This window comes from Prosopis cineraria, unplaced genomic scaffold (assembly GCF_029017545.1).
Source record: "Prosopis cineraria cultivar Desert tree isolate PC_DT_omini unplaced genomic scaffold, ASM2901754v1 PC1, whole genome shotgun sequence".
NCBI classification, from domain to species: domain Eukaryota; kingdom Viridiplantae; phylum Streptophyta; class Magnoliopsida; order Fabales; family Fabaceae; genus Prosopis; species Prosopis cineraria.
In genome coordinates, this window is record NW_026555332.1 from 57,232,854 (window position 1) to 57,253,992 (window position 21,139).

The window sequence follows — 21,139 nt, forward strand, 5'->3', positions numbered from 1 at the left end:
GAATTTTTTGTGTCCTATTCTCTGCTAACAAATTAGTGATTGTGACATTACATCTAGTAAAGTTCAATAATGATAGAATGGAAATTGAACATTATCATGCTCCTCTTGTGTTTGTGAGATATTCTTTTGCTACATCCCCTTCCTTAACTGAAGTCGAAGGAAGCCCCGTGCTCTTGCGTATTTTGAAGCTTTCGTTGTGAATCACAAGATGCAAGTTCTCCCGTCCCCTTTTTATTTTATTTAATTGGTGCTGCGCTTGAGGAAAAAAAATCTTGCCCAGTCATAATGTCCGCTCATAATTCATTTAAACAGGTTAGCATCATATTTAACGGTGTTAATTATACCTCAACTAGTTTAACATCGTTAGGGATAGATGAGATTAACATTTTAAATGGTAGAAACTTATAACTTTATATATGGATCAAGAATAATAAAATAACTACAGAGATTAAAAGTAAAATACAATAAAATTAGGGGCCAACATGTTTTTCCATTGTATTATTGCACGGCTCATCTCTCGTAGTCTATAAAAAAACCTGAAAAACAAACGTTTTGGAAGTTAGAAGGAGATGAGATGGTCAAATTTATTATACTCCGAAAAGAACCTTGATAAATTATCTTTTTAAAGGAAAAAATAGAGCTTGAGTCGGGACGGGGTAGCCGAACTCGGGCTGCGGCATAAGAGAGAGAGGTCACAATTGGTCGATCAAAACATCCAGTCGCTCTCGCACTTGCACTCAAGGATTCAGCCTTGGCGTATCCGTCCCGTGTTGCGTTTCCGATCCTAACTGTTCTCTACCCATCAGAACTCGGTCAGTATCCCTTTCTCCACCTGACTACTTTCATAATCTCGATTGAACTCCCCTCCCCTTTTTCTCGATCTTACCCTTGCATCCAAGCTCTCAATGATATTTTCTCAAATCCAATTCACATGCTATGTTTCTGTTCTGATTCTAGTTTCTGAGAAACCTGGCACTTGTGCAGGTACAAATTCCGCCTCTCTCCCGACTCTCGTCCCGTGATCTATGTTCATTTGATTGCACACAATTCTCGTTATTTTAATTTTAATGTTTAAGATGATATCTGATGCATTGACCAGAAGTCATGCAGAGTATCCAACACTAGTTGGCCATGTTAAAGCGAACCACCGCTTGCCCCTCTATGGTTCTGATATCATTTGAGTCGTTCCCATCGCGCAAATCTTACTTTAAATTGTGCGGTAACTTTAAGGATTTCCTCCTCTTCTCTTTCTAAAGAATTGCATATATCTTCTGGCAGTTTTCGCGATGGAACGAAGGCTATAAGTAATAGCTAAGCGCAATAAGCAAGGCAAGTAATTGTTCTGTAATCCATGGGGACTGAAAATCCGGGACGTTCAAGTTTTCCAGCTAGGCCTGCCACAACGCCTTTTGCTCCTCCTCAGACCATGACACCGTTTTCATCAACTGGTCCTGTGGTTGGATCTGAGCCTCCTTTTCCCCGGCCTACTCCTTCTGCTATTCCCCAACCTTCAGTGCCATTGTCATCAGCCGGACCTACAGTCACACCAGGGGCATCCAATTTTAGACCTATCCCTCCTGGCAGGTTTAATGATCCATCTGTGCCTCCGCCTCCAACGTACAGCGTTCCACCTGCTGGTGGTCCTTTCCAGCGTTTTCCTACTCCACAGTTTACCTCAACAGCTCAAGCTCCTGCACCTGTTCAATCCATAGGACGACCGTCGATGCCGCCTTCTGTAAATCAAGCACCATCTTTTCCAGCGGCCCTTCAACCACAGACACCAATTGTCCCGATGGGTTCTCCCCCACAAAGTGCTACTCCTTCACCTTTAAAGCCTAATGTTCCTCCTTTGTCAGATTCATCATTTCCAGGGTCTAGGCCTAATGTTCAGCCATCTTTTCCTGGATACATCCGCAAGCAGACCAGCACTGAAATGCAAGGTCCGCCTATGCATCCATCTTTTCCCGCTAATCAAGGTAATTATGCACCGGCTCCACCTGCTCTATCTCATCAAGGGAGCTATGTTCCACCACCTCCTGTGGCTGCTCCGTTAGGCATGCAGCAGATGCAACAGCAAGGATATGGACCTTCTGTTGGTGCCATTCAGGGCCTGACAGAAGACTTCAGTTCACTTTCTATTCAAACTCGTCCTGGTTCAATGGATCAAGTTGTTGATGCTAAAGAACTGCCAAGACCACTGGATGGTGATGTGGAGCCAACATCTCTGGCTGACCTTTTCCCCATGAACTGCAACCCCAGATATCTACGGCTAACAACCAGTGCGATTCCCAGCTCCCAGTCCTTAGCTTCAAGATGGCATCTGCCTCTTGGAGCAGTTGTTTGTCCACTTGCAGAAGCTCCTGATGGGGTACGTGTTTCTTTACACAATTTAACTAGCAATTTGTGTCTGTCTTCTCACTGCACCTTTTCTCATTTTTCATACTTGTTCTCAGGAAGAGGTGCCTATAATCAATTTTGCCCCAACTAGTGTCATACGGTGTAGAAGATGTCGCACTTATGTGAATCCATATGTGACATTCACAGATGCTGGAAGAAAATTTCGGTGCAATGTTTGCACTTTGCTGAATGATGGTAATTACAACTTTAGCAGCCTCTGCTGTTACATTAAACAAAGTCAGTTGAAATGGCAAAAAAATTTCTAAGAAAAAAGTTTTGAAATATTTTAAGCTGAAGATGTCCAGTGTTTTTTCTTCTAGGTGCTGGTTTATGTAGTTTTTTTATTGACACACTTAAATGGCATAATGTTTGTTGTTGTATTGTTTAATTTATTGTATGCCCCCAAAAGGACATTTTGTCAGGGACACATATATGCTTGGCTTGCTGCCCCTAACAGGTATATCATGGTGCCATAGTTTTATGAAGGCAAAAGTTGCTATCAGGCTTTGCCAACTCTGTAAAGTCATGTCAATCATGCTTTATGCCTTTTTTTCTTAATAACAAGTGCTTTATGCTTATTTTAAGCATATATAATGTGCGTTAATTGTTAACATTTTATTTGCCTAGTGTATTATAGTTGTTTGAAACTTTGAATTAATATCTCACAGTGCTTATGTAGTGATTCATATGTCCAGTGCCTAGTGAATATTTTGCTCAATTAGATGCCACTGGTAGAAGAGTTGATTTGGATCAAAGACCTGAGCTTACAAAGGGTACTGTGGAATTTGTTGCCCCTGCTGAATATATGGTGCGACCTCCTATGCCCCCAGTGTATTTCTTCCTCATTGATGTTTCCATATCTGCAGTTAGAAGTGGAATGATTGAGGTAAGCATTTAAAGATTTTTGTTTAATTTTAAAAATCAATTCTGGGTCTTCATAGATTTTGTTGCTGTTCATTCTTTTGCATGGAAATTGTTTGCATCGTAGTAAATTTTATAGCTTCTATGTGACTGTTAAAGGATAGAGCACAATGGCGTCATATAATTCACGTAGCTGACCCATTTAGTGAGATAAGGCTTGTTGTTGTTGTATGTGACTGCTAAAGCTTGGAGACAATTTTTTGTTTGTACCATATTCTTAGTATGGCCTTAGCCACACTTCTATGTTTTTATCAAGATTGTGTGAATTGGTTAGTTTCAGAGCTTGCTAGATGCATGCGTTGATAAATTCTGTTGCCAGCCCCTCTAAAGAAGTCAGAGTACAGGTGTAGTGTATTCTGTTTCTGATTCGTTGTGTAGAAAAATTTAAGCCCACTGCCAAAAAGGCAAACAAAAAAAAAAAGGAAAAGAAAGAAAAATTGTTGAAACTTTTTATTTTTACCAACTTCAAACAGAACATGTTTTAGATGGTTCTATTGTTTCGTGCCTATGCATGCATGTCCTTGAATATAATGCTTTCTCTTTATATTTATTATCCTAATGCAGGTTGTGGCCCAAACAATCAAGTCGTGTCTAGATGAGTTGCCTGGCTCTCCACGAACTCAAATAGGTTTTGCAACATTTGACAGCACAATTCATTTTTATAATATGAAGGTTTGCATTAGTATTTATGCTGTTAGTATGTATACAATTTTTATCTTGTGTAAATACGTGCTAACTATAGTTTGTTATGCTTGTCCAGTCGTCCTTGACTCAACCACAGATGTTGGTAGTCTCAGATCTGGATGACATATTTGTTCCACTTCCAGACGATCTCCTTGTTAATTTATCAGAATCCAGAAGTGTGGTGGAGACCTTCCTTGACAGTTTGCCATGCATGTTCCAGAACAATATAAATATTGAATCAGCCTTTGGTCCGGCTCTTAAGGCTGCATTCATGGTTATGGTATGGTGGTCCCCTTTTCTCCTACTTTAGAGCTGTTTGATATACTTTTATCTTTCATTACTTTATATTTTGCATGCTAAAGTATAAAATACAGTGGTATTTAAGATTAGCATGTTTGGTAGAACAGCATAAAGTTTGTGAAGACTTTACACGAATGGTATTTTATAAAATAGTTAATTGCCAAGGGAAGTTCGTCTAGTTGGTGTGGTAAGCAGGGATGACATTTCTTTCAACTTGGTTACAATTTCCTCAAGGATCACTGTAGGATTAAAATTGTAAATGTACAAGGGAGACATGAGGAAATGCAGTTTTAAGATTCTACGAGGGGATTCAGTTTGGGGCTAGCCCAAATGACTCCCTTGAACATAGTCCTGAAAAATTAATGGTCTTAGTAACATAAAAAATTTAGGGACATGACATCCCATGGTTTTTCAGCTTGTATGGAATATGACCAAAATGTTGCACATCCTATGCTGCAAGGCATTTTGGATGCTGCTAAGTTCTTCATTTTATTGACAACAAGTTATACATGATTTAAAAGATAAGTTTCCAAGACTAGGGATGGAAGGACTCATTGAGTGTTGGAAAGGGAAGTATTCAACAAGAATTCAAAGTATTATTAAGCCATAGTTTGGAATTTTGAAGGTAATATTCAAAGAGGTTCATTGGTCAAAAATAATTTCAAATCCATGTGAAAAAGCTGGGCAAGTTGACCCTGATATTACATGTGCATCCAACTAATGATGCAGGGAGATGGGTATCATTTGTATGCAGGCATGATTGGCATCTTGATTATAAGGATGCCCTGCATCAATTGTTTATATAGAGTTTTGATTTGTTCTATTTAATTCCTTGTGTCTTGTTAAGTAGATTAACTTGGGAGCAGTTGGGGTGGAGATATCCTTGTGTCTGTCTCTTTACTGGCCATTCTGTATTACTGTTTTCATGCCATTCACTTGCTTCTCTTTCTTCAGAGTCAACTTGGAGGGAAATTGTTAATTTTCCAAAATGCACTGCCATCTCTTGGTGTTGGACGCTTAAAATTACGTGGAGATGATGCTCGTGCTTATGGGACTGATAAAGAACACATGTTAAGGCTGCCAGAAGATCCATTTTACAAGCAAATGGCTGCTGAGTTTTCTAAATACCAGATCTGTGCTAACGTGTACGCATTTAGTGACAAGTACACTGACATTGCATCCTTAGGTAACTCTTTATCATTTTCACTTTACTTCACTACACCCACTGTATTGTTAAATTACAAAGCGATGTTTTATACTGTTTTTGGGGATCAGGAGACTTTCTGGTGATATGTGATTATTCTATGGTGGTGCAGCATTCTTTTATGGTTATTTCTTTCATTTTATGGAAGTTCAATCCAATACAATAATCAAGTTTTATTCTCATTCTCATTCATTTTAAAGGTGTTTGATGTAAACTGCAAATAACATCATCGTTATCTGCAGGCAGCACCCCAGAATGGATGACTGATTATTTTCTTATTTGATCACCATCTCATCACGATTATTTAGTGAACTTTTTTTTCTCAATGACTTCCATTTCTACCTATTATGAGTATATGTGAAGTGGTTAATCTGTAATGTGCATTATAAGATTATGTCAAGATGCATAGTGGCTCTTAAAAGTGCACGCATTGTTACAACTTGATTTCCACTGCAGAAGTGATCTTTATAGGGACATATGCTAGATTTCTATCTTGAGAGTGGAGTTACCGGTCACTAATTGAGATATCTATCTGTCTTTTTCTGTCTAGGAACTTTGGCAAAGTACACTGCAGGTCAAGTATATTACTATCCGGCTTTCCAATCAACTATTCATGGGGAGAAATTGAGGCATGAGTTAAGGAGAGACCTAACCAGAGAAACTGCCTGGGAAGCTGTACTGCGCATTAGATGTGGAAAAGGTCTGTCCATTTGTTGTTTCATTGCTTGTCTTATGGTTATCTACATATATAACATGCAGAAGTTGACAATTGTGTTTATGCTTTAAGGTGTTCGCTTCACAACTTTTCACGGGAACTTCATGCTAAGATCTACTGATTTGTTAGCACTTCCGGCTGTAGATTGTGATAAAGCTTTTGCCATGCAATTATCTCTTGAAGAGACGTTGCTGACAACTCAGACTATGTATTTCCAAGTTGCATTGCTGTATCCTTTTGTCCACAATGCTGGAGATGAGTTCTGATATTATGAATAAGTTTTGTCTTGGATTAATATTGACTTCTCCGTATAATAACAGTGCTTAAAAAGTTTGGGGTCGTCTTGTCAAAATATAGCTGTCTATATGTCTGGGCCCTCTTCCGCCCTTCATGTTTTGCAACCAGGGATTTGCAATATTGAAATAGTGGTAACTTTTTTTTTTTTTTGAAAAAGAAATAGTGACATTCAGTTGAGTTTCTATTGAATTGTGAGTGATTCATTGCTTAAATCTAACGTTATTCCTGAAACTGAGGCATTTCTAATTTAAAAGATCTGGGCTTTTGTCTTGTTTCTTCTTTTGGTGTTGCACATGGAATGTCAAATGCTGTATTTAATACTCCTTCCAGTTCTAAATGTGGGAGCTAGATAACTAATTTACAGAGATTAAGAAAATTAATTAATTATTTGTTAAAAAATGGTGTTGATTTTCTTAAAATATACCCTTTTATCATTTGCATTGGGACCTTTCCCTTTTGATGAAAACCCCTTTTTAATATGCGCAATCAATGGGGATAGTTTGCGGAAAAATTTATAAATTTGGGAGACAAAGTCGATTAAGGTCTTACATTTAGAACAAAAGCAAACTCCTCAACTAGCTTCTACATTTAGGACCTAAAGGAGTATATTTCTTTCATTTTTTCTTCTTCATTTTTTTAGGACATTCATCACTTAGTATTGCTTTTTTTGACTGTTTGTCTTTCATTGTCTATTGTTTGTCATATGTGTACATTGTGCTTGCATTTCATTTGTTGAGGTCAGGTTGTATATCTGAAATGTGATTGAAAAAATGGTCGCATCCTTAACAGAAATATAGATATACTGCATCTTGTGGGGAAAGACGGATCAGAATACACACTGCTGCAGCTCCAGTAGTCACTGACTTGGGAGAGATGTATCGCCTGGCTGATACTGGTGCCATAGTTTCTCTACTTAGTAGACTAGGTAGGGTAACAAGTACTGCCATTTTAGGAATATCATATGTCATCATGGATGGATCTTAGTTGCTGTTATCTTTAAAAATTCTTTTATATTTGCAGTAATTGAGAAAACATTGTCTAATAAACTGGAAGATGCAAGGAGTGCTGTACAGCTAAGAATTGTCAAGGCCCTCAGAGAATATCGAAATCTATATGCTGTGCAACATCGCTTGGCTAACAGGATGATATATCCTGAGTCTCTAAAATTCCTACCATTGTATGGCTTAGCACTTTGTAAATCAACACCCCTCCGTGGAGGGCATGCTGATGCTCCCCTGGATGAACGGTGTGCAGCAGGATACACAATGATGGCTCTACCAATAAAAAGGCTGTTGAAATTTCTATATCCAAGCTTGATTCGACTTGATGAATACTTGTTGAAGGTACACATGGTGCTGTCAAAAACTTTCCCATACAACTTTTAATGTGACAAATTATTGAATTATCTTTGCTATTGTTTTCAGGCATCTGTGCAGTCTGATGAGTTAAAAAACATTGAGAAAAGGCTACCATTGACTGGTGAGAGCATGGATTCTAGAGGCCTTTATGTATACGATGATGGCTTCCGGTTCATTATATGGTTTGGTAGAGTGCTTTTACCTGATATGGCTAAGAAGTTGCTTGGGGCAGACTTTGCTGCAGAATTATCAAAGGTATGTTATATTCTTGCCGGGAAAATTTGTAGTAGGTATATAGGATTATTCATGATAGAGAGACCAAGGAATTATTATTTATGAGAAAATCTACGGGAAGCGTTCATCTGCTGTTTTATGCTTCTTCTTCTTCTTCTTTACTTTTATCTCCTTGTTCAAATGTTACCGGTGCTTTTTGAATAGTCATAATAACCGCTTGTTGTATATTCATATTTCTCTTTCTATACACGCACCTTTACAGTGTTAGAATTGTTGATGGGTCGGTCCTTAGTTCAAAATGAATTATACTATTTTATATTCATTTGTAATGTTTTTCTCATATTGATTTCTTGTCGAACAAAATTTATTGTTTATTGGTGATGTTTACTTCTTTTGTTTCTTAAACAGGTTACCCTTAAGGAGCATGATAATGAGATGTCAAGGAAGCTAATCAGGATACTTGAGAAACTGAGAAATACTGATCATTCTTATTATCAGTTGTGCTATCTTGTGAGGCAAGGCGAGCAGCCCAGAGAGGGATTCCTTATCCTTGCAAATCTTGTTGAGGACCAAATGGGTGGTAACAGTGGTTATGCTGATTGGATGCTTCAGCTATCCCGACAGGTGCAGCAATAATAATTTAAAGGTACTGACTTTTGTCCCTTATCAAGCATGTTTGGCTAATCTTGGTAGGTAGTACCTTGGTAGTTTACGGCCGCTCTCTCTTATGCCACGAAACATTTTGTTAGGTTTATTGAATCTGATTTGTAGAGGAAATAGGAGAAAACCTCTACTAGAACATGAACCAGAATCTGCAACTTATGTTCTAATGAAGCCTAAGGAGAATCTCCATGTTCTTAATAGTGCTTCTCACATCTTATGTGTTAGAAAGCTGAACATATCTACTAATTAAAAGACAACACATCCTATCTGGGAGACTGACAACCCATCGTATAAAAGAGGCTAACATTCTAAAAAATTGGCGGCCAATCATTGAAGGAGTTACTCCCTCTTTTAACACTTCTTCGCTGTTCTCTCCTGTTTTACATCTCTTGCTATATGTAAGAGTAGGCGGGAGTGAGAAGGAATTCTATCATATGTTAACGGGTAGACTAGGTATTGTGCATATGGTCGTTTTGGAAGTTGAGTGTTGCTTCTTTTCTGCTTTTGCAGGCGAGAGAGGCAGGGAAGGGATGGTTGTGTGGCAATTGTTACTATCATTATGCATCTCTTTGGATTCCCTTCTCCCTGGAGAGAAAAGGCATCATAGGTGGTTGGCGGGTTGTTGTCATAGAACTTAGTTGTTTTTCTCTTTAGTGAATATGGAACCTTTTTTCTAAGGAAAAATATATTACATAGTAAGTACGAACTTGATGTTATTAATTGTGGATTTCGGGATTTCATCACCTAAAAAGAAAAAGGGGTAATGATTCATCGAACTGCCGAGAGATTTTTGCACACTTCTAGTCCATGTCAGAGCAGTACTTTCTTAAGTCGATGATGTTAGTCTGTTCTAGTTAATTTAAAGAATTTCATTTCAAAATTACTACTTATTTCAACTGCGATTGTGATCCCACTTACATCATGCGCTTTTTGAGAGCATTCTTTTGATCGCTCCTGAATACCTACAATTAGAGGAGGGCAGAGTTTTATTTGGGTCGAGTTGGCTCGTAGATACACATTTCTTTTTAACGTGTCACTCGACGTAAATGTGAAAATTGTGCACATGTATCCTGTGGGTGATTGCACCAACTGTAACCCCGAGCTTAAAATGTTTGAACCTTAGCAGGGTTTTTTTTTTTTAAATATTGAACTTGCATTTGAAGATAAAACAAATATCTGCAGAGAGTTATTTGGATTTTTCAACGAAAAAGAAAAAAGGTTCAATAGTTAAATGATTTAGTCCCCAATGGTCTCGTGAAAGCTGGTTGGTTTGTATTCTAGATGTCAGTGTCTTTTGGAGTTTATGAAATCACCGAATAGTTTGTTAATGCCCTTGGTGATTTGAGCTAATATGCATTTACACAATACATGTAACATGCAAACTAAAACCTTTTTGCATCTTCCCTGACTTTCAGAGAAGGGTTTTTGGCAGCCTGCTGTCTATGTTATCAGTCAAGTCACAGCCATTATTTCAATCGAAAGGGAGAAGGTTGAATCTTGCCTTGAGGTCACATCGATTAATGTGGATGCTCGACTTGGCTAAACTGGTCGCGAGGAGCGTTTCAGAGGATTATATTTGTTTGGTGACAATTATTATTTATTCAGATATATAGAATTTAGACTTCTTTCTTGCCCAGTTTTGGCTTCTATTCACATTTGTTGCCCCGCCCTTTTTTTCTCTTGGTGTTTTAATTATAATTTTAGATTTTTTTTTTGGAACAACATGCACATGCTGTTAGATGCAGTCTGTAATTCCCGAGCTTTTGTATAATTTCAATTACAATCTGCCTTGCGAGGCAGAAGATTTGGAAGGCCTAATTTGTTGTGGATCAAGTTGATTAAATACTATTGAATCATTGCGGGTTGCCTTCTTCCGCGGCAAAAGATTATTGCATATCGCGTTACTTTTGGGTTGACTTTTGACAATAGACGCTTGAACTCTAAATTTGAAATAATGTTGTGATTTCATACAATTTTTTCATATAATTTTGTGTAGGATCTAAGTGAATTTCTGTATTTTTTTAAAATTCAATAAATAGGCCCTAGATATTTGTCATTTGATGCCGTGTCTCAATCCCAACGGTTTAAAAGGTAGTAAATTCGGCTCTATAACTTGGGGTGTTGAAAGACATGGTCCTCATCATAGCAATTTTAAGAATATTTCCGCAAGTGTCATGACATAAGGTTTTTTTTTTTTAAAAAAAAAATGATTTGGTGCCATGGGGGTCGTTTGTATTATATTTTCTTATTATCCAATGCTCTTTTTTTTTTCTTCCCCTTTTTAACTAAGTTGATTTGTTGCTTGTGCTAGTAGATTATTACATGATATGTATACACGCACGCATGTGCATGAAATAACATGTTAATTAGGAAATAAAGTAATTGGACATATTTTTCTGTATATTTCAGAGTTTGAAAAAAATACATAATATGATTTTTCTTATAAATTTGATATTTGTATTGATATATCGATAGCTAAATATTTCATTGAAACTTGCATTCGATGTTTTGTTTCATTCGGTGATTGGCAACGTCTTTTCTCTTAATTATAAATTGAGGGGCTCTGTGAAATGAGAGAATTAAAAAAATTATTTATAATGTGTAAACAATTGGTATTAATTAACATAAAGCACTCAGACAAAAAAAATGTATACATATTCAATTTTTTTAACGATACAAAATCCGAAAATGGAATCAATTTGTAAAATAAGCAAATTATCATAAATGATGAAATAATATACTGTCATACGCATAATATAATTTTATCTAGTGGTACAAATTTATATTCTACATTAAAATGGTATTCAAGTTACTAGTATAAACAAGATTATGAACAATGCATTCCTAGCAGTTTGACCTAGGTTGGATCGTGGATGGCCCATCTGTGTAATGCATCTATTGGCGTACAAGAATGGCGCACCCTTTATGCGTGTCAGGCGTGGTAGGGAAATAAAATTTCAATGTGAACGATTGAAAGTTTCTTATGGTTAAATCAATTAAAGTATGGAAAGTGGCATTTGATAACCAAGCAATATTACATAACACAAAAACACAATATCACATCCCATGAAATTTCAAAATGTATGATTAACAATACTTTATTTCTTCCATATATTTTCAATTGAATCTATAGGTTGATAATTTAATAGTATTAAATTCATGTAATTAGACTAATTTAAACTCACCAATTATGAAAAGTCACCCTGCCAAATATGCTTTACTCAATTCCAAACCATGGTCTCCCAACACCCAAATCCATTGGGATGCTATGTATCCCACCGTATACCCAATCGAAGATAACATTAAGAACGGGATTTATGCAACCAACGCACACCTATTCCTAAGTGAGATTCAAGAAGGTCTAACTCAAAAAAGCAAACATCAAGGCCACCAATGGTAATGGTTATAAATTTCATGTGGAAGTAAACACTATTCCTCTCAGGGCATCTTCCCACCCATCAAATTATCATGAACCATTTATGACGCATTACCATGCATACTAATATCACATAACATAATTACCTTACTCAAGCATGCACATATCATCTCAATATTTTATGTTCCATCCAAACATTGCCTCATATGTTCTCAACATTATGGAAACTTTTGTCAAGACTAATTAGTTCCATTTAATATTGAGAAGCCATACTTACATATGATTTTCTATAATTATAAAATATCAAATTAAAGCTTGAAAAAAAATAATTTACAAATTTAAAAATTAATCATAATTAATCTAACAAGCAATAACACAAGTTAGAGATTCCCTTATTACCTCAAACATTTGAGAAATCAAATATTACCCCCAATACTTGCTTCCTGAGCTTGTAAATGAGCTCAAAAGATATGTGACAAAACTAATTACAATAAATAGCAATTCATGAATGCTAAATATTCACTTAAAAGCCACTTACAACTCCCAATCTTACACTTTCCTCACTCCAACTTCCCAATTACAAGTTCAATTTTCACATAAAAAATGTTTACTAACTCTCATTAACTTCATTTAATTCTCATTAGCTTGAATAGCAATAATTATAACATCCAATAACTTAAATTTCTCTTTAAAGTGGCTAGGGTTCATCTAAAACCCTAGCCCTAAGCTCATAACCTAAAAAAAAAAAAATTCTCCAAACTAAATTTAGAAGTGTTAAATAGCTCTCATTGAATTGAATGGGTTAGGACTCAAAACTCTCAAGATTTGAAAATTCATCTCCCAATCATAAAAACTACTACTAAAACGTGTAGAAGGAAGAGGAAGGATGAAGAAACCTTACCTAGTGGAATCTAAGCTCAAACCTCTTAAAGATGCCTAAAATCTTGTACTCTCATAGAGATAAGTTCTCCTCGGTCACCCTCTCTCTCTCTCTCCATATATATATATATATCTTGTGAATGTCTAACTCTTAATCTTTAGGTTTAAATTTTTAAATTTTCAAACTATCCACTGTAGCGTATAATGTGTTCACTGCCGTGGATAGCTCAGCATCATGGGCCTCAACTTAGCTTTCACCATTTAGGCCCAGTACATTTTTGAGCCCAATTCAAACAATGTATCCAATACAAATAGATTTGTTAGCTATCATTAATCTTTAATAAACCATTTAAATACTCAATTTTATCAAATTAACCTTGATTAATGAACTTAGTCCTGGAATTAAAATTAAGGCTGCTAGATGAGCAATGGGAAGACGTTGACAGGAAGTTCCATGATGGACTTGCAGACGGCAATTGACACGGACAACGATGTAATAAAAAATGATAAAAAAAGTTGTTTAAAAAAAAGTAATAAAAAATGGAAACGAATCGTTTTGCTTCAATTCACTCATGAAGTTTCGATAGAATAAGAGTACCACCGCGAAAAGTATGGCACAGCCGACGGGAGAGAGGGAGAAGAATGCCACTGGGGAAATATTACTGCGACTATTGCGACAAGCACATACAGGACACGCCTCCAGCTCGTAAACGACATCTTCAAGGCATCCAGCACCTCCGGGCTAAAGCTCTCTGGTACGATTCCCTCAAATTTCAAGGTTCGTTTTCTCTTTCTTTGCCCTTCTCCCCCTCCGGCCTAATGTCCCTTTTTTCGCTGATTTTAAATTAACCGCTTAACAGATCCTAGGCAGGTGTATTCAGATGGATTTGTCAAAGGGGTTTGCACTCGCTTCGTCAAAACGGTATCTTTCTAATTTCCGCTGGGAAAATAGATTTTATTTAGATGGTTGATTGCTTGGTGAAAGTTAACGTTTTGAGTTTTTTTTTTTTATGCTTCCTCTGCGTGTGTCCTTTAGGGTTACTGCCAGTACGGTGATTCTTGCAAGTATGTTCATCCAAGAATCTTGACCAATGCCAATCCTCAAGGGGGAGTACTTGGTAAATTTCACCCCCGACCTTTTTCTGTCTAGTTTCGATTTCCCATCCTAATCGGACTCATTCCCAAGATGCGAGAGCTTTCTGGAAGAAGATGGGATTAGAAGAGGGAAAATAATGTCTGGAAGAAATGTTTTGAAAACATCTTCTTGGTCCTTGTTTGAGGCTAACTGTAACATCTTGTGCATCATTTTGTAATGTTTTACAGATAATATGCAGCCAGCAGCATTAACAACGGCGACTAATCTGGTTGGCGGAGGCTGTCCACCAGGTGAACTAAATGGGGTTGAATTCATGCAGCATACTTGTCAGAGATATGCCCTAATTCTAGCTTAGTGGCTTAGTACTGGGTTTAATGATTGACTTCCATTTCAGTTCTGTTGGGTATTAGTTATTGCTCTATAGCAAGGATGCATAAAGAAAAACAAGACAAACGGGAAAGTAATATATATTTTGTAATGTTATTATCCTTGATTCGTAACTTCGCTTGTAATTATGATATACAGGAAATGCGGTGCAAGGCAGTATGGGAATGGCATGGGACAATTTACCTCCGTCTTTGAAGCCTCCTCCTGAGGGTGGATATCCAGTCCTTCCCTTTTTGGACTGGGGATAGATAGATAGATATACAGATACATTTGTACATAGCTTTTGACAACAGATAAGCCTCTTAATTCCTTACTGCTATATCTGCTTCTGGTTACACTTATTTTCCTTCCATAAGCATTGTAAATTAATTCAATGATGAAACGTATTGTGCCTCGGTAATAATTAAAATCAGAGGATGTAATCTAACATTTCTATTCTTCCGAGCAAATTAGATTTCTTTTTTCTCAAGAGGAGCCAAGAAACTTCAACTGTAAAGACAAGAAGGAGAGGCAATTAATAGTGGCTATGATATCTTACACATTTCTCTTCTTTCTTTCTTCTTCTTCTACATTTCTCTTCTTTCTTTCTTTCTTCTTCTTCTTCTTCTTCTAAAAAAGCTGTTCCTAGTCTTCGTGGTTCAGAGTGAGTGGCAATTAGCTTGAGATTTTGTAAATAATGGTCTGTACTCTGCACATCTGGTACTCTCATCATGTTCTTTTAGTCGCTGGCTCGATATGGTTGGCCACATTCCTCTTTCAAGCCTGACCATAAACTGGCCAATCTAACTATCTTTATTGGTAACAATTAAGCGTCATACCTTATTTCTCTGGCAAAAGAAATGCCTTAAACTTTGTGCTAGTTAGCTTATGTGTGAACATGCAATCCCCTATCTTCTACGTGAGCAATGTTGCTCGTGTGTTCGTTCATCATTTCGCTTCAGGTGCGGGGGAATGAACAAATGGTTACAGCCAAATCTGCTTCGTGGAGTAATGTATAATGGTTAGTACCGAATATCTGGCATTAAAGAAAAATCTTCCCAGAGAGAAATATTGTAAGAAAACTCTGCTGTCTGTGAAGCGCTGTAGATCTTAATCTCTCGTTTTCGCGTTTCAGCTAGATACGGTGTATGAAACGAAAGCACTGTAAAATTATGCTAAACTGAAACCTTAATTGGCACGGTTGTTTTGTTGACTCTAAACACAGCACAGGCAATAAAGTTTCTTCCTCTGGGAATTCTAATAATCCATTTTTAACTGTGAAATCTTTTTGTTTGGCCGAGAATTGTGAAATCAATATGAGATTAAAAATTAACATAGGGAGTTGTATGATTCAGAAGTCATGAACAATATAGTTCAAAAGAGGTTAATGTCTCAGTCCCCATTATAAGGTCAAAGCTATTATATTTTCCGCACAATCAGATTGCTTTTCTTTTAATGAAGGTTCTGGACCTGTGAAGCCACCTCCACTTGGAGCAGCAATTCCCACATAAAAAATGCCAACACTATCCACTGATCTGTGTACACTCCACTACACCGCCATCCTTCGTGGTTGAGTGGCAAAGCCAGAGATGGCTAATTAAAAAATAATTATTATTAGTGATGCCTAAAGCCCAATGTAGAAGTAGAATAATAAAACCTTTGTTTTTAGATCGTGTCGATAAGATAAATTAAGTACATTGTAGAGTGGTCACCCAGTGGCAGTGGTGCTTGCAAATGCAGCCGAAAAGGAGGGGCCCTTTTGAAACTGACCATTGGCCCCAGATTCAGTTTCTTCTTCGTTAATAATTAGTTTGCGTTGACCTCAATATATAACGTCAACCAATCACTTAATTGGGTTCCAACAACAAAAGAAATGTGGCAATCGCTTGGTTTTTTTTCTTTTACTACGGGAACTTTGATTCGAGAAAATTTTTTTTTTTTTTTTTTGGGGGGGGGGGGGGGGGGACACTGACAGATAACACTCACACTTTTAAGACATCAGGTTCTCTATTGGTAGTTAAAATGAAATTTAGCGACCATCTCATATTTAATAGAGATGCCAGTTAGCAAGTTTAGGTCGAGGTACTACAATAAATGCAATTGCCGAGAAAGTCAGAATATGTAATCAAGTCTCAAAAGTTAAGAACAAGTATCTATTAGTCTCGTGCTGTACTACAAGCATATGCTTCATGAGTTTGGCCAGAAACATTAAAGCTGCACTCTCTTTTCCATTGCCTCTGCGAAGAAACTCTACTCCACCATGTAGTAGTGACTTGAGAACTCGCTTTCATGGAAATGGTGCCAAATTAGGTCTCAAGTAACATAGGTCGTCCACAATATTCTTCAATGGCACGTTTAGCATTCTTCTGAAACCTGCGACAGGCTCTCCACTTTTCCTTCAACTAAATGCAAATGGGGTCTTAAAATCAACGTGTAATCATCCCGGAACGAATTATTAGCTCAATATTACTTCAAATGACTTGAACTAAATGCGTTGGCATAAAAAGTTCGACTGTCAGTATTACAAGAGAAATATTAAAAGCAACCATGCCTATAACTAGGGAATCATTTAAACATAAATTGATCGCTTGTGGACTCAGCAAACTGCATCAAAATGCCACTCTCACTTCCTTGAATGGAATTGGTCGGTTTTGCGCCATTATTGTAATGTCAGGCGCAGACCTATCCTCAAAAAGTAACTTCCACTATGACCTGTGAAGCCAAGTATAAAATGTGTCACCCGATGCCATTCTGCAATATCTTCTGCTTCTTGGTTCTGGTATGATCCCTTGCAATTTGTAATATTTAGTGCTCAAAGTGGTCACGTAATCTGCAGCTTAACTCTGTTTCTCCTTCCAGAAACGAGGGTGCCTTGCTTCCTTGTACCCCTGCTATGCCTAACCCACGATAGTGACCTAGTCTAAAAAAATCTCTGTTCAATTCCTTGAATGTCACAACAAAGTCTCAGCTCATTTTGCATGCCTAGCGAGATAGGACTTGCTTTGTGCTATAAATAGCCACCCCCTCTGTTACACACCTTAGCTAGAACGCCCTTAACCAAACATGAAATACTTCCATTTTCTCCCTGGGTTTTTCTTCATTTTCACATGCTTGTGCTTTCTCCCAACTCAAGGTAGACTTCAGAGTAACAGTATATCATTAACGCCTTCTGCTGCACCTGAGGCTCTTAGCCCAAGTTACGATGGCCATGGGCCTCCCGTTTATGATGTAAGATTCTTTGGTGCTGTTGGAGATGGCATCTCTGATGACACACAAGCATTTAAGTTGGCTTGGGACACAGCATGCCAGGCTAAAGAATCAGGAACCCTCCTTGTTCCGGATGGTTATATCTTCATGATACAGTCTACTATATTCACAGGGCCTTGTAAAACTGCTATAACATTTCAGGTAATGTTCGGTTGGGTATAACTTGGAAGAAGAAAATTTGTATATGTTGAGCTCTGGTTAAAATTTGATGTTTCTTTATCTGGTATTAAATGTGAGAAGATTGAGGGAACTGTGGTGGCACCGGATGGGCCTGATTCATGGCCCAGTTATAGCAGCAAGAGACAATGGCTGGTTTTCTACAGAATCAATGGATTCTCAATGCAGGGCGCTGGCGTTATTGATGGCAGAGGAGAGCAATGGTGGGATCTCCCTTGTAAGCCTCACCATCACAAAGTATATTTTATTATTTTCTCTGACCTTATTAACACCACCCCTTCTGGTCTATTACAACTACTAAGTTTGCAGTTTGCCGTTTCAGGGAAAAAGTGGAACAAAAGATCACGGTCCATGTGATAGCCCAGTTGTGCGTTGTAGCAATAGTTGAAATTGCTGTTGAAAGTGTTCTGCATGGAAGTTTCAAAGCGAAATTATCTTACAAAGTCGTTACTGAATGTTTCTTTTGCAGGCCATCAGATTCTTCATGAGCACCAATTTAACAGTGCAGGGAGTTAAAGTCATGAACAGCCCTCAATTCCATTTTAGGTTTGATGGCTGCCAAGACGTCCATGTGGAAAAGCTTGTCATAAAATCCCCTGCTTCAAGTCCGAACACAGATGGAATTCACATTGAGAAGACAAATAATGTCCAAATTTATAATTCACTTATCTCCAATGGTAATTCCATAGATTCTGATTATCTCATTCAGACATCATAACTTGGCCAGGAAGCTCTCTTTACTCCCCGTTTATGATCCTCCCCTGTGCGCAGGTGATGACTGTGTGTCAATTGGAGCTGGTTGTTACAATGTGGACATAAAGAATATAACGTGCGGTCCAAGTCATGGGATTAGGTATGTATACCTTGTGAGACAAAACAGTATAAATAATAATACCAAAAGAAAGGTTGTGACTTTCTGCATGATTTTCTGAGACTATTGTGTAAATGGGATTATCTAATGTGCAGCATTGGTAGCCTTGGAAATCACAATTCCAGAGCTTGTGTGTCCAACGTAAAGGTGACAGAATCAGTGATAAAGCACTCAGATAATGGGGTTCGGATAAAGACATGGCAGGGTGGAGCAGGAACAGTGTCCAACGTAACGTTCAGTAACATTTACATGGACACTGTTCGAAATCCAATCATCATAGACCAATACTACTGTCTCTCCAAGGACTGTATCAACCAGACATCTGCTGTTTTGGTTTCCAATGTTTCCTACTTGAACATCAAAGGTACTTATGATGTGAGGAGCCCTCCGATGCGTTTCGCCTGCAGCGATTCTGTTCCATGCACAAACCTCACCCTATCAGAAGTAGAGCTTCTTCCTGCACAAGGCCATTTTCTGGCCAACCCATTTTGCTGGAATGCCTATGGAACTATGCAGACACTTACTGTCCCACCAGTTCTATGTCTTTTAGAGGGAAATCCACTCACTTTACCTCAAGTTGATGCTGTAGGGTGTTAGACAGGAATGGTTAATTAAATGTTGTTATAACGCTGTATTAAGGAAAAAATGAGCCCTAGGAGGGGAAAAATACATCTGTATGTAGCAATAGCAGAACAAGATGAGTATATCAAATGAAATCTACGAAACAGAATTAAGTAGTAAAAAGAAAAAGGCCTTCTTGTCCAGCTTACCAATTCATCTTAATTTCAGTGCTGCACTGTTACTAAAGTGCTATGCGTGACCTATATCGATAACATGTCAAAGGCAAAAAGAAAAAGTTGATGTCATGACGCTGTACTGAGGGAAAAAAAATGAACCATATGAAGGGGGAAGTGTATCTGTAGCAATACCATTACCAGATGTGCATGTGAAATGAAATCTACCAAAAAAAAAAACAAAAGAAAGAAAGGAAGAAAATTAAGTAGCAAAGAGACAAATACCTTCTTGTCCAAGTCACCAATTCATCTTGGTTTCAGTGCGGCACTGATTCTAGATTCTTGAGCGCTGTGCATGACCTATATGGATAACATGTCAAAGGCAAAAAGGCACTGACTTGATAATCAGAGAAGGGCATCACTTAATGAAGTTCAAATCCTAAATTTATGCATAATTTGATAGGTAATGATCCAAACAGTCAACCCCAACAAAATCTACCCATTTGCGTGGTTCTAATGTGTTGTTGAAGCATGTTCAGATTGCGGAATAGAAGAGAGGATGAAAAGTAAGCAAGAGGCGTAGAAGGTGGTGGGAGAGGAGAGGTATGATAGTGAAGGGCCCCCCCCCCCTCCCCCAAGAAAAAAAGAAAGAAAAAAGTGAAACATCTTTGCTTAAAACTTACTGTGGGCTATACTTGCATATTTGGTCGGCCATGACACATGAGCTGACAGCCATGAACAGCAAAACATCATGGGGAAATTAATTGAGTAATTAGTTATATAATTTGAATTACTTACTTTGAGATGTTATTGTTTTCTTTTCTTGGGGTGGGGGGAATAAGCGTGTTCGTTTGGGGAAATCACAATAGACAAAATGAATACTTTAAATATATAATATGATTTTGGGTACTAGTTTTGTGTGAATTTATTATTTTATTAACATTATATTTAAATCGATAGAGATTTAAATTTGAATCCATATTTGGACGAAATATTCTATTTGAACGTATAAAAATTTATGTATTTAGATTTGATTCAAAGCAAAACCAATTTGTTATTATAGTCATTTGAAATTTTAGCTTGTTGAGAATATTGAAGAGAATATTAACAACAAAGATGATGAAAATCTTACATTAATTTACCCGACTAAGGTGATCTACAAACTCCAACTTTAAGGTGAAGACCTTTGTCAGCCTTCCTCTAGGAGTGGGATACAACTCCCTTGCCTAAATGCTTAATCCTTATTTATCCCTTCATACAAGCTCAGGCTAATGACTAACCATGGTTAACTAACATCTTAACAACTAATATTCCAACATAGTTACTTCATGTTTTCAATCTTCTTGTTCTCTCGACATTGATTCCTGTAAAATCCTAATTTTTATTTAGGAGATAAATTAGGAAAAATGAGGATTTAAAATTTAGGATTTGAATTTCATTTTGAGGTGAAATTAAGGAATAAATGTGCATTTGAGATTGATTAGTGTTAGCTACATGTTTAGACAATTAATTATGATTTAAATTGGGCCAAGAGAATGTTGGTTAAGCATCAAATAAATATTAAAATACAAGATTGAGTGACCAAAATTAACATTAAGCT

The 21,139-nt window shown here is 37.3% G+C and overlaps 3 protein-coding genes across 8 annotated transcripts; all 3 read left to right on the forward strand.

Moving 5' to 3' along the window:
* Nucleotides 1-635: 635 nt before the first annotated feature.
* Nucleotides 636-10,667, forward strand: LOC129312429 (protein transport protein SEC24 A). Of its 4 annotated transcripts, none has more exons than XR_008593576.1 (15): nucleotides 636-812; nucleotides 1,279-2,368; nucleotides 2,454-2,592; nucleotides 3,093-3,283; nucleotides 3,883-3,990; nucleotides 4,079-4,282; nucleotides 5,257-5,488; nucleotides 6,057-6,206; nucleotides 6,294-6,450; nucleotides 7,316-7,443; nucleotides 7,539-7,861; nucleotides 7,943-8,131; nucleotides 8,519-8,756; nucleotides 9,284-9,468; nucleotides 10,189-10,667. XR_008593576.1 is itself a non-coding variant. In XM_054955056.1 (14 exons), exons 2-13 carry the CDS (start codon nucleotides 1,352-1,354, stop codon nucleotides 8,744-8,746), a joined length of 3,066 nt encoding a protein of 1,021 aa, XP_054811031.1. In that variant the 5' UTR covers nucleotides 636-812; nucleotides 1,279-1,351; the 3' UTR covers nucleotides 8,747-8,756; nucleotides 10,189-10,667. The 4 variants fall into 4 exon arrangements, 2 of the variants coding, with proteins under 2 accessions (XP_054811031.1, XP_054811039.1); XR_008593574.1 differs by having other exon boundaries at nucleotides 9,284-9,380; XM_054955056.1 differs by lacking the exon at nucleotides 9,284-9,468.
* Nucleotides 10,668-13,632: 2,965 nt separating this feature from the next.
* On the forward strand, nucleotides 13,633-14,980 carry LOC129287879 (zinc finger CCCH domain-containing protein 3). The gene is made up of 5 exons (XM_054924148.1): nucleotides 13,633-13,806; nucleotides 13,889-13,950; nucleotides 14,065-14,146; nucleotides 14,352-14,414; nucleotides 14,650-14,980. The coding sequence occupies exons 1-5, from the start codon at nucleotides 13,671-13,673 to the stop codon at nucleotides 14,757-14,759; spliced, it is 453 nt and encodes a 150-aa protein (XP_054780123.1). The 5' UTR covers nucleotides 13,633-13,670; the 3' UTR covers nucleotides 14,760-14,980.
* Nucleotides 14,981-16,509: 1,529 nt separating this feature from the next.
* LOC129286984 (polygalacturonase At1g48100-like) lies at nucleotides 16,510-19,622 on the forward strand. Of its 3 annotated transcripts, XM_054923104.1 has the most exons (6): nucleotides 16,511-17,898; nucleotides 17,998-18,171; nucleotides 18,257-18,301; nucleotides 18,404-18,611; nucleotides 18,706-18,787; nucleotides 18,901-19,617. In XM_054923104.1, the coding sequence occupies exons 1-6, from the start codon at nucleotides 17,554-17,556 to the stop codon at nucleotides 19,400-19,402; spliced, it is 1,356 nt and encodes a 451-aa protein (XP_054779079.1). In that variant the 5' UTR covers nucleotides 16,511-17,553; the 3' UTR covers nucleotides 19,403-19,617. The 3 variants fall into 3 exon arrangements, with proteins under 3 accessions (XP_054779091.1, XP_054779079.1, XP_054779083.1); XM_054923108.1 differs by lacking the exon at nucleotides 18,257-18,301 and having other exon boundaries at nucleotides 18,901-19,620; XM_054923116.1 differs by lacking the exons at nucleotides 17,998-18,171; nucleotides 18,257-18,301 and having other exon boundaries at nucleotides 16,510-17,898; nucleotides 18,901-19,622.
* Nucleotides 19,623-21,139: the final 1,517 nt, after the last annotated feature.

Bases quoted from the DNA above. Each gene is read 5' to 3' on its own strand.
- LOC129312429 (XM_054955056.1), top strand. From the start codon at position 1,352: ATGGGGACTGAAAATCCGGGACGTTCAAGTTTTCCAGCTAGGCCTGCC. The intron at 3,284-3,882 runs GTAAGCATTTAA...ATCCTAATGCAG, and splicing joins TTAGAAGTGGAATGATTGAG to GTTGTGGCCCAAACAATCAA. The intron at 6,207-6,293 runs GTCTGTCCATTT...TTATGCTTTAAG, and splicing joins GCGCATTAGATGTGGAAAAG to GTGTTCGCTTCACAACTTTT.
- LOC129287879 (XM_054924148.1), top strand. From the start codon at position 13,671: ATGCCACTGGGGAAATATTACTGCGACTATTGCGACAAGCACATACAG. The intron at 13,951-14,064 runs GTATCTTTCTAA...TGTGTCCTTTAG, and splicing joins GCACTCGCTTCGTCAAAACG to GGTTACTGCCAGTACGGTGA. The intron at 14,147-14,351 runs GTAAATTTCACC...AATGTTTTACAG, and splicing joins TCCTCAAGGGGGAGTACTTG to ATAATATGCAGCCAGCAGCA.
- LOC129286984 (XM_054923104.1), top strand. From the start codon at position 17,554: ATGAAATACTTCCATTTTCTCCCTGGGTTTTTCTTCATTTTCACATGC. The intron at 17,899-17,997 runs GTAATGTTCGGT...AAATGTGAGAAG, and splicing joins AAACTGCTATAACATTTCAG to ATTGAGGGAACTGTGGTGGC. The intron at 18,788-18,900 runs GTATGTATACCT...TCTAATGTGCAG, and splicing joins GGTCCAAGTCATGGGATTAG to CATTGGTAGCCTTGGAAATC.